The sequence below is a fragment of the Streptopelia decaocto genome, assembly GCF_964273445.1.
Source record: "Streptopelia decaocto genome assembly, chromosome: 7".
Lineage (NCBI taxonomy): Eukaryota > Metazoa > Chordata > Aves > Columbiformes > Columbidae > Streptopelia > Streptopelia decaocto.
Window position 1 is genome coordinate 34,428,015 of NC_138661.1, and position 16,522 is coordinate 34,444,536.

The 16,522-nt window shown below is 38.3% G+C and overlaps 1 protein-coding gene across 1 annotated transcript; it reads right to left on the reverse strand.

Annotated features, from left to right (window-relative positions):
* Window positions 1–723: 723 nt before the first annotated feature.
* Window positions 724–3,874, reverse strand: LOC309442520 (fibrinogen-like protein 1-like protein; the record flags this gene model as incomplete). Its single annotated transcript, XM_082058407.1, has 2 exons — window positions 724–1,424; window positions 3,727–3,874. 2 exons carry the CDS (start codon window positions 3,872–3,874, stop codon window positions 724–726), a joined length of 849 nt encoding a protein of 282 aa, XP_081914533.1.
* Window positions 3,875–16,522: the final 12,648 nt, after the last annotated feature.

Consider the following 16,522-nt stretch of genomic DNA (forward strand, 5'->3'; position numbering starts at 1 on the left):
AAAAAGTGAGGTAATATTCAAGAAAAAAATTGAGCAATAAGTAAACAATTGCAAAATCAATTTGATCTTTTGGAAAATGTGTTCACTGAGTTTCTTGGGGAAAAATTCAGAGGCGTTGTAAGCTTTAGATTTGTAGCTTTAAGTGAGAAAGCTGACGATTCCCAGTAACTCTGGGTGCTCTAAAAAGAAGGAAGAAAAGCCTACGCTGAATACTTCATTGTGTATGGGATCATTAAAAAGTAGAGATAGAGTCAGTGAAGCAGAAAAGAAGCCATGAGAGATGAGGCTAATTCCAATTTTATATGTTAAAATACCTTTCACTGAAGGTAAAAAGAAAAGGCTTGAAGCTGCCCTGTGATACACAATACTCTCAAATATGCATTTTGTAAATGTAGGTACTCCACTGGAAATTTCCTTCCTGCATGATAAGTTGTGCAATGATAGGAGATCAAGCATGAATGTTAATACTGGAGCAAAATCTTCTGAAATGCATATATATTCATGTGTATCTCATACAAAACATCGTACTCTCGATTTCCTTGTGTGGTTGGTAGATGTCTATGTCCTGGTCCAGTTCTGGACAATATGCTTTCATAAAGCCCTTGCAGCAGCCCAAATTAAATTTTCAGTCATGATTACTTAGCATGATTATTCAATAAGTGTGAGTTCACCTCAGTCACTGGACAAAGAATCCGTGTTCCTTTCAAAGTACACATGGCTTATCTACAGTTCAACTTTCTGACATGGACAGGACTTGGCTGGATATGACAGGCTGTGGTCAATGGGTTTGATCATCATCCACGCAAATTTGCACATGTGCTGCTTGTTGCAGTCCTTTTGCCAGTATATCACATTCCTACGGTTTAGATTTGCTCCAGCACACGCATCATACCACCAGCCTCCCCCAGGAATGCCATTGTGTTCCAATTTAGCACAATTCTGAAAGTAATTGTCATTGTCTCTGTCCTTGGTGGTGAACTTCTGGTTGTCATGGAGATAAGCTTCTGTGTCCAGGGTCAGAGCATCAGTGGCGTTGCCTTTGTATAGACCAACCCTGATTCGGTATTGAGATTCTTCATCTTCAATAAGGAACGGTTCGTACTGTCCCCATTTGATTTCAGCATTTAGGTTCACAAGTTTAACTCCAAGTATATATTGCACGGAACTGCTAGTTAACTGATGCATATATTCATTTCCTAACCAGTGGTTGTCAAGAACGGAGCCAAATCCATATTTGTAATCTCGCCAGGTCCTATCAAAGTCAACAGTACTATTGGCTGTAATATGCTGGATTACCGTCCAGCCACCATCCTGCATGTTACAAGAGACAACAATTGGGTCCTCCTTTGGTTGGATGATGTAAAGACCATCTCTGGAATTTCCTTTGGAGCGCTGAAAAATCTCAAAACAATCCCTTGGATAGTCTGAGGAGAAAAAAAAAATAATAATATTTTTTTTGTTCAAATAGTAAATTTTAAATATTGAACTCTGTCCTTTAGACTGACTGAACAATTGCCTTCTGACTGGAAGCTGATTTTGACTTCATCCCAGCTGGTGGGCACCTACTCAGCTAAAGGCAGAAAATTTCAGGGCAGAACATACAGGAAACGTTCAAAAATTCAAAAAAGGGTTTGTTACCCTGTCATACAGCAGAAGCGTGATTTGCATTTATGACAGAAATATGGTTGAAAACCCAAAAGTTATGTGCAGACCATTCCTTTTCCTCCTGTCTTCTTCCAGTTTCAGTACTCAGGAAATTTGCAATTGCCTGTGCCATGTGTTGGACCATTGTGTTTAATTACTAGAGCTAGCCTTGTCCTCAGCAAATAAATCTAATTTCTCTTTAGCCAGTTTATACTTCAGGCATCTGTAACATCCTTGCATGACATTTCGATAAGTATGCCATGTGTTCATTGATAAAAGGGAGATATTAAAGCACATTTTTTGCTAATACAAAACTTAGAAACATTTGAGGATTTCCTTAGGAACAGTTCTTGCCACTCTCAACTCCAGGCTAAATCTTACGACTGATTTCCAGGTAGAACTACAATGTTGTGCAGTGGGTAAATTATGTTAGGATAAATATGTTCTTTTATTACTTGGTATAAGATAAATCTTCTGTTCCTTAATTGTCTTAGTAGCTTTTCTGCAGTTCTTCACTGCAAATTAATCTCCTAGAATGTGGGTAAAATTGCACACAGTATTGCAGATGGCCTTATATAGTGCCACTGATTCTTCCCAAGTCGTACTCAAAATATCTCTGTTGATATATTCTAGGATTGCATTTGTATTGCCTAGTTTCCTTTAATCTAGAGTTTGGCCTTTGGATCTTTGTAACTAGTAAGGTTACCCTGCAGTAAAACCTAGAATTTGTACCTTATTTTTCATCCCAATGGTATTACTGAAGAATTTTTCTTTTCTCTGTGTAATATTCTGACTCTTTGTATTGGCATTTCTCTACTTCATGCTATCATTAAATATTATCAGCATATTTCTGTTTTTGCGTTGGTATACTTAATAAGAACACTGAAAAGATCACTTATAAGCAAATACTTCCAGTCTCTCATTGACTTTAAGGTTTACTTTTGTACCCACATCATTGTAATTTTCTTTTCAATCTGTACTGAAAGCATAATGTAACTCTACCTTCTCTGATTTTATATTATATGAAATGTTGTATCATAGGTTTTATACAAGTCCTGATGGATTAAGCCTGTTAAATAGTATTATTCATAGTATCAGTATTGTATTAAATATAGTCTTTTATATTTGACATTCAAAAGTTTATTGGGACTTCTAGGTCACTCAGGACATATTTACAGGAGTATATAGGCTTTCCAAGGTCTTACTTTTATGCCTTTCATTGCCTAATAGAATCTACAGCCATGAAGAGAATACTTCAAATCTCAATACTATCTGCATGACATTTTTAAATACCTTGAAAGAGCAGAACTGTGTACATGATTCTGTATCCCAGTTGTTAGAACAGTCACCTGGTAGACATAACCTGACTCCAAACCCAATCCCATGATTTTATAGAATGATTATTTAAGTGATTTATATAGAATCATAGAATGTCCTGAGTTGGAAGGGACCTACAAGGATCATCGAGTTCAACTCCTGTCCCTACAGGAGCTGGACATGGTGATGTCCAAGCGAGCAGTATATATGGCGACACTTGTATTTGCACTTCTCAGTGCATATTAGTCATGAAAAATAGAAGAACTGCTGCAGACAAATAATGAGAAAATAATTTAGGCTGATTGTTACAGGATTCACTTGAATCAAGTGCCATGAGTCAGAGGAGGAAAACTAATCAATCCCACTACTCCTTTTGTTTACATTTTATGTGGGATCTACTCTGGTAAATGTATTAGAACACCTACCAAGCTGGACCTTGAAGGCTAGATGGGCAGAGGGCTGCTTCAGTTATAAGTACTAATGGAATTTAGGTGCTGATGTGTCAGATGTAATCTAGATTTGATTGTCCTAAGTCTTCAAATGCCACAAAATATTTTTTTTTTACAAAAAAACTGTCAATTTCTCTTGGATTAGATGGCAGCTGAGCAAGGTTTTTAAAGATTCTGGACTTCGGGGCAGGATGTGTTCATATTGCAAAGTACTTTTGCAGGGCTAGCTTTCAAATATGTTGGCTGAAAATGTTACAGCAAAGCAATAAAGTAAAACACAGCGTGCATCCAAATCACTCACTCTCCTCATGAGTACCTTTTTCATCAGCATTACCCAGTCTCTCATAGCCTCTTTGGGGGAGAAGGTGGGCATTAGCCAAGACCATTGCCTCTCTGGTGCTCACCAACACAGTGCAGTGGGAGAGCAAGAACAGAATAAATCCTGCTGACCTCCTCAACAGCATCTTCTGTCCCAGTCGGTCCTCCTGCAGCAACACAGACTGGAACTAAAAATGGAAAGATTGATGACTTTTAGTATGGAAGTCCTGAAGGAGGAAGGTGTCGAAATACCTAGCTTCAACACAGTGAGCCTCTGCAGAAACTGGCCTCTTCCATCTTTCAAGGACCTCTCCTTCTCCTGATGTCTCACACCCTATTTCTGACCAGTCATTCCTTTGACTGTGCTGACACACTTAGAACATCTCTCACCTCTGTCACCTTATGCCGTGCTGGGCAATGAAACATAACGTAATTTTGTGTGCAACAAAAAGCCATAGAAAGTAATGTAATGACAAATGAAAAAGCACATTTTATATTTATCAGAATTGAACTTTGCTTATTCCCGGAGTCCAAACTGTAGTGAAATAGCGGCACCAATGGTTGAACTGACAGAAACAGTAACACTGGCTCTGCAGACTGTCAGGTGTTCAAACAGTAGTCAAAGACATGGCTTTCCAAGTGCTGGGAATATTTCCATACAATGGAGAACTAACTTCAGCACATCCAGACTACACTTTTTACAAATTTTCATCTCCATCTTTAAATAATAGGTCGCAGGTTTAAATCGGATTTAAAAAAAAAAAAAAAAACAAACAACTCAATAAACAAAGCAAAAATAACTTTTCTTCAGCCTCTTCAAAACCCACAAGGGTTCAATATATTGAATCAAAATAGTTTTGAGGCCCATTTTCTCCTTCTTTGGGGGTTACACATATAGTAACTGTCTATTCAAGATAGCAAGAAGGTTTAAGCTATTACTGGACTAAATCCAGGTGTCCTCATTTAGGCAAATCCCAGCTTGACTGAAGAGGAATTTCTATATCCATGACAGTTTAAACGGAATCAAGATAACAAATGTTTCCCATACTCTCAAAGGACACATTTACTTACACTCCAGCCAAAACTCTTTCTTTTTTTTTTTTTAATTTTTATTTAAGGACTGAGCTCCTCACAGTGTGTTTGACAAAGGCAGCAAACAGTTCTAGCAGCAGCTCTTCGGTCAGAGCTTATTTCCTGCCAGCATCAGCACAGAGTTTACAGAGGTCAGTACCCTTGTCCACACTGGTTTATGTTGCAAAAGAGACACATTCCTTATAAATCTAATGACTTAGCAGCACATTCAGCAAACAGATTTCCAGAGTGAAAAAATATTCAGCATATTTTTTTTAAATGTCCAAGATAAATAATTATAATAAAGTTCAGGTTTGAGAGTCAATTTTTATAGCTGCCATACAAAAACCCAGAAAAACAGAATTTTCTACTCTACCTAAAACTATTCAGCAATAATTCTGATTTACTATTAACATACAATTTGCTACTTTATGCAAGGTTAGTCATTTGACATTGGTATCATAATAAAGTGGAAAATTACCTTCCATTGAATTTGGCAGAGAGTTTTATTTAAAGCATTTAAGTTCTGCTGTGCCTGCCTGGATTTCCCACTGCCATGTATCCTTTTCCCTGAAAGCTTCTATTATTTTTGTTGTTATTATTATTATACTATAAATTACTTAAAATCAAAACCTAACCCACAAGCATCACTAAATTTCAGGAAATCTGTACTTGGATCCGGAGTTTTTTTTTTTAGCTGTTTTGTTTTTCTTTATCATTTTTGAGTGAGACAGTCTTTTTTCTTCCCTCATGTTTATTCATTGAAATTATTTACAGATCCATTTAATTCCAGAATAGAACTTGGCATTATAAATTATTAAGAAAGTAAATGAGGAAAACTGCACTAGGCAGGCACCTTACCTCTTTCAAGTGAAGCTTGGCAAAGAAAAATGCACACAAACGAACAAGCTCATTCTCTACAGCTGTACTTTGCCTGCTACTTAAGTTCAGGTGAATAAATCAGCTCCAACACGCTATCTCAAATGCAGCAAAATTGCATCTTCATTATTTCACACTGTGTGCTTACTCTGGTGGACTTTGACATATTACACTTGCAAGTATGAATGAATTATAAAGTACAAAGTTCTTCCATAAGGACTAAAACAACATAGTAGCTAAATTAAATTTCCTTGATTAATAAATAGGCGCAGTAATGGAGAACCATGAAGGAGGCTACAGTTCAGAAAATTATTTATGTTGCTCAAACACACACAGTCAGATGCTCAAATTTATCATGTTATTTTGCATAGCTGAATTAACTAGGTGCTGTACTACTAGTCACATTTAAAATTGCATAGACACAAGTTGATTTTTAAGTATTAAGAACAGATCAGCCATAAACCCTATTGTTACTTCATGTTTTAACGTGAAAGAATCAGGATTAGTGTCTCAGAGCTATAAAATTAGAAAAAAAGAAAAAACAAACCACAACCAAACAAAAAATGAAACCAAACCAAACAAATAAACAAAAAACCCCACAACAAACAAACAAAAAAAAACCACACACACACACACCCCCCAAAAAAAAACCAAACCAAAACCCCCCAAAACCCAGCAAATACCAAAAGCAGAAGAGGCTGGTCATCAGGTTTCTATTTTAGTTTATTTGGATTAACAGGAGTTAATTAACATATAATTCAGGTCAAAATAAATTAATTAGATGAATTAATTGTTACTATAGATCTGAAAGTTGTACTGTCTATCTGCATGGCCTTTAGATGATGTCTCATCTAGTATTGTATTTACTCTTTTCAAGATGAGCCAACACCTAAGTTTTTGTGCTACTTGATCCAGCCCGCAATCCACTTGGATCAGAGTCCATCTCTGAAATAAGCCATAATTAAAACTGATGGAACTTTTAAGTACTGTGCAAGCTCTACTGGAGGATTTGTATTATGCATTATTTCTATTCTTCAATATTTCATCCTCAGAGAAAGCACAACATGTGAGGATTTATATTTCATACACAATTCAATATATACACACAACAAATATTTAGGAAAGACTTGCTTGTAACATTTAAAACTCAGTGATATTTCTCTTTAAAGTACAAGCAAGACTTCATGACACACAAGGATGGCCACAGGCAGTCAGAACAGTATCTTTTCCCTGACACTGGCCAGTAGCAGTAGCTACAGGCAAGAGATGAAAAACACATTGTCTCTGCTTTTAGCATTATGCAGCTCAGGGAATTTCTGATATCTGTATGTTTGACATATCTAACCTCTGGTTCATAGCCAAGGTTTATAAAGCTTAGTAAGGCATGAAAATACTGTATTGTATCTTATGAAATAATAAAAGTGCTTTGAACAGGTAACAGATCTTGCTGAAATAGTATACGAAGAAAGGGCAGGCAAAGATACCTTTCCATTCTGCCCATGTGGATACACTCTAGAAAACACCATCGAATTTAGTGGTATTTATTGATAGGTCTCATGTCACCCTGACATAAATTGGGGTGCATCTTTGGTTTGTGCCTTTGATTCCTACATATTCCGTCACTGTTTATCTCCTCCCCCGTCCTTCTATTTTTCTTTACTTTCTTGCTGTTTGCGTCTCTTTGTTGATTTCCAAACTCTCATCTCAGCTGGCAGAACAGAAGTGAAGTGGGAAGTGTTTAATTAGAAGAGAGAAGAAAGGGCAACGGCATTCATTCACTCATGCACAAAAAGGCATCTATTTCTGTAGAAGTAAACTTTGGAAAAAAATGAAAATCATTACATATCTCTCTCTGCTCTTGATCAAGTATTTTGAGAATAATTTTTCATCCCTGAAAATTATATAATGATCTTAAGGTAGGATGAGTTTACATTGGTATGGTTTGTTTGTATACAAATTTCAAAATAATGCATTACTCTAATGACTTGTTGTTAGCCATGTTAATTAAGATACTTCATTTCTCAGCCAAATGACTGCATATTCCTTCCCCACAATATACTGAAGTTTTAATTATCCCTCTGATTCTGCCCAGCTTTAACTGACAAGCATTCATTTGAATTTTTCCACTGCAGCCTCTGCTACATGGAAAGTCTCTTTACAAGTTCTCTATATTTTAACAATTCGTGTCACTGTTGCAAATTAAGAATTTGACTGAGAGTGATCAACCTACTACTTCATCAAGCTCCAAAGTTAGTTGCAAAGACAACTTGGCTACTATATTGCAACTAATCAGACTCTCTGTGTAAGGGATATGAAAAATATACCTATCTAACTCATATAAGGAAGCTATCCATTCTAGCAAGGGCAAAGTAGCGGTAATTTAAACTTAGTAGTGTGGATAATGATGTCAGTAAGTGACAGTAAATATTGTAGAATCATTTAGGTTGGAAAAGACCTTTAAGATTATCAGGTCCAACCGCTAACCTAACACTGCCAAGTCCACCCCTAAACTTTGTCCCTAAGTGCCACATCTGCACGTCTTTTAAACACCTCCAGGGATGGTGAGTCAACCACTTCCCTGGGCAGCCTGTTCCAGTGCTTCACAACCTTTTCCATGAAGAAATTTTTCCTTATATCCAATCTAAACCTCTTCTGGTGCAACTTGAGGCCATTCTGTCTTGTCCTATCCCTTGTTACTTAGGAGAAAAGATCAACACCCTCCTCACTTCAACTTCCTTTAGGTAGAGAGCTCTCCCTGAGCCTCCTTTTCTCCAGGCTAAACAGCCCCAGTTCCTTCAGCTGCTTCTCATCAGACTTGTGCTCCAGACCCCTCACCAGCTTTGTCACCCTCCTCTGCACTCCCTCCAGCACCTCAGTGTCTTCCTTTTAGGGAGGGACCCAAAACTGAACACAGGATTCAAGGTGGGGCCTCACCAGAGCCAAGTACAGGGGGACAATCACTTACCTGTTCCTGCTGGCCACACTATTCCTGACACAAGCACAGATGCTGTTGGCCTTTTTGGCCACCTGGGCACACTGCTGACTCATCTTCAGCCAGCTGTCAATCAACACCCCTGGGTCCTTTTCTGCCAGGCAGCTTTCCAGCCACTCGTCCCTGAGCCTGTAGCGCTGCCTGGGGCTTTTGTGATCGAAGGGTTGGACCTGGCCTTGTTGGACCTCATACAATTGGCCTCAGCCCATCAATCCTTGTGTAGAGCCTTCCCACCCTTAAGCAGATCAACATGCCCACCCAATTTGTGTCATCTGCAAACTTACTGAGGGTGCATTCGATCCCCTTGTACAGATCATTGAGCAGGTCACCTTGTCATAGAAGGAGATCAGGTTGTACAAGCAGGACCTGCCTTTCATAAACCCATGCTGACTGGGCCTCATCACTTGGTTGTCCTGTATGTGCTGTGTGATGGCACTCAGGATGATCTGTTCCGTGACCTTCCCTGGTACCAAGGTCAGACTGACAGGTCTGTAATTCCCCAGATCCTCCTTCTGGCCCTTGTAGATGGGCATCACATTTGCCAACTTCAAGTTAACTGAGATTTCCCTGGTTAGCCAGGACTGCTGATAAATAGTTGAAAGCAGTTTGGTGATCACCTCTACCAGCTCCTCCAGAACCCTTGAGTGGAGTCCATCTGGCCCCATAGGCTTCTGTGTGTCTAAGTGGTGTGGCAGGTCACTAACCATTTCCCCTTGGATTATTTGGGCTTCATTTTGCTCCCTGTCCTCATCTTCCAGCTGAGGGGGATGGGTACCCAGAGAACAACTGGTCTTACTGTTAAAGACTGAGGCAAAGAAGACACTTAGTACCTCAGCCTTTTCCTCTGTCACTCTATTTCCCCCCACATCCACTGAAAGATGGAGATTCTCCTTAGTCCTCCTTTTGTTGTTATTGTATTTAAACATCTTTAATTTTCTTGTATAGAAGTAGCAAGATGAAGTTCTAGTTGGGCTTTGGCCCTTCCAATTTTCTCCCGCATAACTTTACAACACCTTTATAAGTCCTCCTGAGTCACCTGCCCCTCCTTCCAAAGGTCATAAATTCTCTTTTTTTCCTGAGTTCCAGCCAAAGCTCTCTGTTCAGCCAGGCCGGTCTTCTTCCCTGCTGGCTTGTATTTTGGCACACGAGGACAGTCTGCTCTTACATCTTTAAGATTTCTTTCTTGAAGAATCTTCAGCCTTCCTGGACTCTTTTGCCCTTCAGGACTGTCTCCCAAGGGACTCTGTCAACCAGCATCCTAAACAGGCCAAAGCCTTCCCTCTGGAAGTCCAAGGCAGCAGTTCTACTGATCCTCCTCCTTACTTCTCCAAGAACAGAAAACTTGATCACTTCGTGATCACTATGCCCAATAAGCCGCCATCATTAGGGGAAAGGCTTTGACACAGACTAGCAACTTGTGTATCCAGAGTCTTCAAAACGCTTGAGATGGGTGGTTTATGGCTTTGTTCTGTTGCCATAAACTTGCATGCAATAATCTTGTTCAGCATACCAAGGAACTCAAGAGACAAAGTTCTAAAAAGGCAGAACACATAAAACATATTAAAAAGTGCTCACATAGTATTTTTCCTGAAAGAAGTTTTTTGGGTGCACAGCACAAGTGACTGTTTTGTAAAAAAAAAACCAAACAAACCAACCAAGCAACACAACCAGGCCATAGAAATACTCCTGCAACTTTGAGTGACTTTGAATTGCTTTGCAACCTTGGCTAAATGCACTTCGGTATCTTTGTATAGGATGAGTAACAAAAAAAAAATGTTCATAACAGTTTTCACTTGTTCTTGAACTTCTGAGCTGGCAATGGCATTGAAGCATGTGTTCTTTTTCTGACAATGCAGAAAGAAGTAATTAACTGCTGAAAGACGTTGCACATAAGACTATTTTCAATACATCTTCTAAAACTCTTTTTACACATTCATTATTAGTGAGATGAGCCATTCATTTGGGAAATGAACCAAGGCATATATTTTTGACTGAATGGAAAACAAAACAAATATTTGCCTCTTAGAAACATTCGACTTTTCAAGTGTTCAGTAATTTTTGTTTTCAGATCTCTTTCTGAAAATATCCCAAGGTCTGAAGTAAACCATAAAAACATGCTGCATGCCTTCCTGTTGAACCATAGACTAAATTCTAAAGGTGTAGAAACTTAAGTGAATTGAGAAGACTTCACTTTCAAGAAAGACCACTGAAGTAGGACCTAACTTGAAAAACACATCCAAATCCATCGTTATGGAAGACATAGCAAAATAATTGTTTTGTTAGCTGAAAGATAGGACTAGTGGTAATGAAAAACGTAAGTTACTCAGGTAGCTTTGGAAAAGAGTATGATAGGACATATGTTGTAAATTACTTTTTTATTCTAAAGGTGGCAGAAATTGCCACACACAATCATATCAGGTGAAAGCTGTTGGAGAATATTTGTGTGGAATGCAATCTACGTAACACCTATCTTAATATGGCAGAATTATGTAAGTATGAGAAAGGAAAAGTATGAGAAAGGAGAAGTGTGTGCAGCATTGTAAGGATAATATGTAAAAAAACCCCAAGCAAACACACACACACAAAACCCCACAAACAAACAAAACCGCAAATAAAACCGCCAAAACACCACAACAACAACAACAACAAGAAAAACAAACCCCAAAACCCACAAAACCCAACCAAACAAAAAACCCCACCCACAAAACAACAACAAAAATACAAAAAAAAAAAAACAACCCACAACAACCAAATAAACAAAAACCAAAAACCAAAAAAAACAAAACCAAAACAGCTCAAGAAACCTAGGCAACCTTTTTCTGTCCTCTCTTGCTAAGAGTCTGAGAGAGAAAGGCTCTTTAAGGGTGGCTGGCAATTAATAAAAGGTACTATAATGATGGAGAAATGACAGGAACCGTACTAAGAGCTCAAAAGGTCTGGTTCAAGAATTCTTTAAAAATTTGAAAGTCAGAATGAAGTGGTGCCAATGAGTGGAACAAAAGGACAAACTCCTAAGAGTGACCATATAGGAATAACTCAGTAACAAACTAGGATAAAATAGGGATTAAGATTAAAAAGATTACCATTAGCAAGGGACATAAAAAACAGATAAGTATTCTGTAAATGCATTGGATATAAAAAGAAGTAAAAATCAAAACACCATTATTTACTGAAGGAGAAGGGCAAATGGCACAGATTTGATGCCCTTTTTTGTTGCAGACTTCATAAGCAGTGATCAGATACTTAATGAAATTGAATTTAATGGAGGATTAGGACTGGAGGGCAGATTAAGTGAAAAACTTCCCAAAGATACTGAAAAAGTTAGGTATTTTCAAAGTGGCAAGGACAGACTAAATTCTGCAGGTACTTTATGAACTAGCAAAAGTCTTCTCTGAAGCACTTACAATTACCTTTTAGAAGTCACGAAGGTCCCAGAGGACTTCAGTGAGAATAGTAGAGGCGTATTGTTTTAAAAGGAGAAAAACTAAGAGAAATAAAGAACAGTGAGGTACATTTCAAAACTCAGAAAATAAGATAACTGGATAAAAACACGGGATCATAAGGTGATGAAAAGCAACCAGAGTAGACTGGTCAAGAGAAAAATCAAACCAGGTTTGTTCCTCCCCGCTACATTGATCCATCCCTTTCCCAGCCTTTGGTCCTTCCTCTAAACATTCCATATAGAGTTTCACACATCACCACAATCCTGTTAAAATCATCTCATAATAACTTTTAAACAATTCCACAGTGCCCTTCCTCCTGCATCCCAGATGAAGTCCCTTGTAGCAATACTTCACTCTGCAAGGAGTTGTAGGAGAGTTTCTTGGGCTTTCACACCAGGGACAAAGATCTAATCATTCTTCTTCGGTAGTCTTAGGAGCAGTCAAGTCTGTGTCTTCCAGTTTTCATTGATTAGCTTAACTAAGGTTCCTTTACCTGTCACTATTCATCTGAACTTCATCAGGCTTTTTTGTGTTGACCATGATTAATCACATAGTCTAACAGTAACATGGTACAATGGCCACAAGTTGTGACTTGGGAGGTTCAAATTGGACATTTGGGAAAGCTTATTCACCAGGCATAGTGCAGCATGGGAACAGCTTTCCCAGACATGTTGTAAAACCTCCATGCTTGGAGGTTTTTAATACTGGTTAGGCACAGCATGGCTGAACTGGTGTCAGTGATAATCCTGCTCAAAGTGAGGTTGACCAGAGACCACCAAGAAAACCAACACTTACATCATCAACTGTCTGGACTTGAGAGATAATAGAACTTAGAATATCAGTCAGCTCTCTGGATAATTTCTACTATAAAAAAGACATTTAATAAAATCAGTAAGATGAAAATATTTTCCATCTCCACGCATCAGTTTTACCTCAAGTATCTGATCCAAAACAAATAGCAAAATAATATTTGATAAGTACCTGCACAAATATTTGATTCAACAATTTGAGCTGATTATTGGCCCAAAGATTAACAAGCCTTGTGTTGATGTTTTATTTGAATCAATTAGCTGTACTGTTTAGTTTAAAACATTGTAGCCTAACCTCGTAATATAGGAGTCTAAAAATGATTTTCTCATCTGGGACAAGAGGCAGCTGGGAGCATTGTCATGGCAACAATCTCATTTCCAAAGAGAGGGTTTGTGACTTCTGTTGCTCTCTAGCAACCTCACAGCTGATGTCACATTGCTAAAAAAACAAGAAAAAAGAGGGGCTTTTCATATAGAACAACATACCATCACAAGAAATACTTTGAAGGATCATAAAAAGAAAGCTTCAGAAGATAAGGCAGGCTTTAAATACAAAAAAGCTAAATTCTCAGTTTGATGATGAGCCCAGGGAAAAACAAACAAACAAACAAACAAACAAAAACAAAAACACACACACAAAAAAACAAACACAAACCACATATATCCTGCCACACGAACATATCTGTGCAGCTGACTGGGGAATCAGTCTCGGCTTTGATTGCAGGGTGTCAATAAACGGTGGCAGATGTATTGTTAACCCCCTGTGCTCCCCTCTCCTTCCCTCTCCCCCCTTCCCACTGAGGACAGGCGATTGGGAGGGAAAGAAGGACTGAGAGAAGAGAGTTGGACACCTGGAAACGATGGTTATCACAGATCTCATCGTCTCACACTAACTACATGACTTGGTTTCTTGATCCTGCTGTTGTTTAAGGAAAAGGGATGGCAACATGAATAATACACAGGGGGTGGATAGGGTGAGAGCAGAAAAATTTATACCAAAACAAGACATTTCACTGCCTACAGTTGTCCCCAGGAGAGAGGTTGAGATCACATCATAAGAATTAGTCAGATTGCTCAATGACTATTGAAAGGTTTTAAGCAACTGTGGTGTTAATAAGCTATAGTCCAAGAACCTATGCAGACAGGAGAACCTGTAATACCTCTTTAACACTGTGATACTGAAACTTACAGAATTTAGAAATTAAGGGAAGTTCATGGACAGATCTCAGAGCTGTGGTTTAAACTCTCATTTATTTACCCTTGCTTCAGTTTGGTTACCTTAATAACCTTTCCTGACTACTGCATTTAAAGCATTCCTGGTTATGGCATACTTGGGCCACAGATGATGGTCACTCAGAGGAGACTGTCTGGAAGTGCTACAGCAGTACAAGGCCATACACATGCAAAGAGTACATTTCTGCAGTGTAGGCTGTAGTTTTGATCATGTATCTGCAGCCATCATGTGGAATAGCCATAACCATAGAATCACTTTGGTTGGAAGAGACCCTTAAGATCATTGAGTCCAACCATAGCTAACTCTAGCACTAAACCCTGTCCCTAAGAGCCTCATCTACGCATCTTTTAAACACCACCAGGCATGGTGACTCCACCACTTCCCTGGGCAGCCCTTTCCACTGCTTCACAGCCCTTTCGAGGAAGAAATGTTTCCTAACGCCCAATCTGCTGTGGGCAACAGCTGAGACCAATACCCCTTGTATTGGCTGGAGAGAGAATACTAAACTTGCCTTCAAAAGTAGCATTGTATGGCAGAGCAAGATCTTCAAACGCATTTACTGATTTTTCCATAAGTATTCATATAACCTACCTGCATTGGTAATTTTGGTCTGTATTTTGTTCATAAATGAGCTAACTGAAGCGAGTAAGCAGTGCTAAAAATAGGAAACACAGCAGAGCTCATTTCATGGATTGGACTTCTGTTCATAAACTCTATTAATATTCTCAGTAACACATTGTTATTGCAGAAATATCTGCTTATTCCTAACTTGGAACATAAGAGCATTATTATGCAGCACAAGTATGTAAACACAAACTATACGTAAAGTATTAAAAATGCATGAAGAAATAGTAGGCAATGTTAGCACCATTTAAAGAAAAAACCCAACAAACAGTGCTTAAATAAAGTTATAAGAATACGTCTCTACAGGTGTAATCACTTCTTAGAAAAAAAGCACATTTGAGAAAGTGGAAGTTTAACTAGTTAAAAAATGCTATCAAATTTGAACAAAGTACAAAAGATTAAAAAAGGCTAACAAGGTACTGCAAAACTATAAGGTCACTTAATGAGTTTTCAGAGGGCAAGTTTAGTTCATCACACATAAAAGTGCATAAACAGCTACAGTGTATGAAGGAGACCATGCAGATTTCCTGTAATACAGATTTAAGATTAAAAGAGGCAGAATTCTTCAAAAGTGTGTTTTTTTCCTATGCAATAGTAATTAAGTGAGCTAAAAGCAGCAGGTTACTTTCAGTGTTAGGTACTGGGATTTAAGTTGACATTTTTCATAAGCAGCTACCTAGGCCCTCTGGACTTCTTTTGCTTCCCCTCCCCTTTCCCCCCTCCCCTCCCCCCAAAAAAAGGACAAACTGAAAACAGTGCATGTTGTTAAACTCTTGTATTTTCAATGAACTGTGGTTGACTCTTTACAATTTTTCTGACACTCTCCTCAGGATACACTTAAAGGATTTGAAAAAAATTCTACAATAAAATAAGCCTCTAACTAATTACAAAGAAAGCACAGCTATTTGATTAGATGTTTCTAGGACAAATGACCTCTCCAGCATTAGCTAGCTACCTGGTGATAGAAATAATGAGTTGTTACCACTGAAACACTTGAAAGCTCAAGTGCTGTATACAATTATTTCTGCCAGCACCAGCTGAATAGATTTTGTTACAGCAATTTCAACAAGACCCTTCTAGTCTTCATAAAAACGAAGGGCAAAGAGAAGTAAAAAAACTCTGTGTAAATACAATGTGAATAGAATTAGCAGGAAAACAAAACAAAAGAGGGAGTATCAACACTACAAATCAAATCCACAAATGAGAGGATTGTAAGATAAGGTTTCTTAAGAAATCACTACCAACTGTCTATAGATTCACATGCCTAACAAAGCTACAGGTAGAAGTGTTATTTTTATGAAGGACCACCTGGACCCCTCATTACATACCCAGTAATACCACCATGGTCAAATTCTTATCACTTCTGTTAAATGATGATGGATGCTGCACTTATTCCACTATAAGTCTGTCTTTCAGTAACAGCTTCACCTCTCATCTGAGCTCCTCCTCTTTGTAAGACATAAAGTTTAGCACTGCAAAAATACAACGTCATTAGGAGGCTTAATCTTGATCTCAAAATTCTTTAGACACTCTTTCCCCTCAAGGTGTTCCACTACCACGGTCAAGAAATTAAGTCTTTATTAAGACAGTTTATAGATTTCCCACCTGCCAGGATGAAGCAATCTCAACCACTTTCTACGCATGGATGAGAAAACAAACTGGTAGGAAAAGAAACACTCGTCCCCACTCCCAAAAAGTAATTCCAAGTCTTATTCTGTTCTGATCCCAGGAGTGGGAAGTAT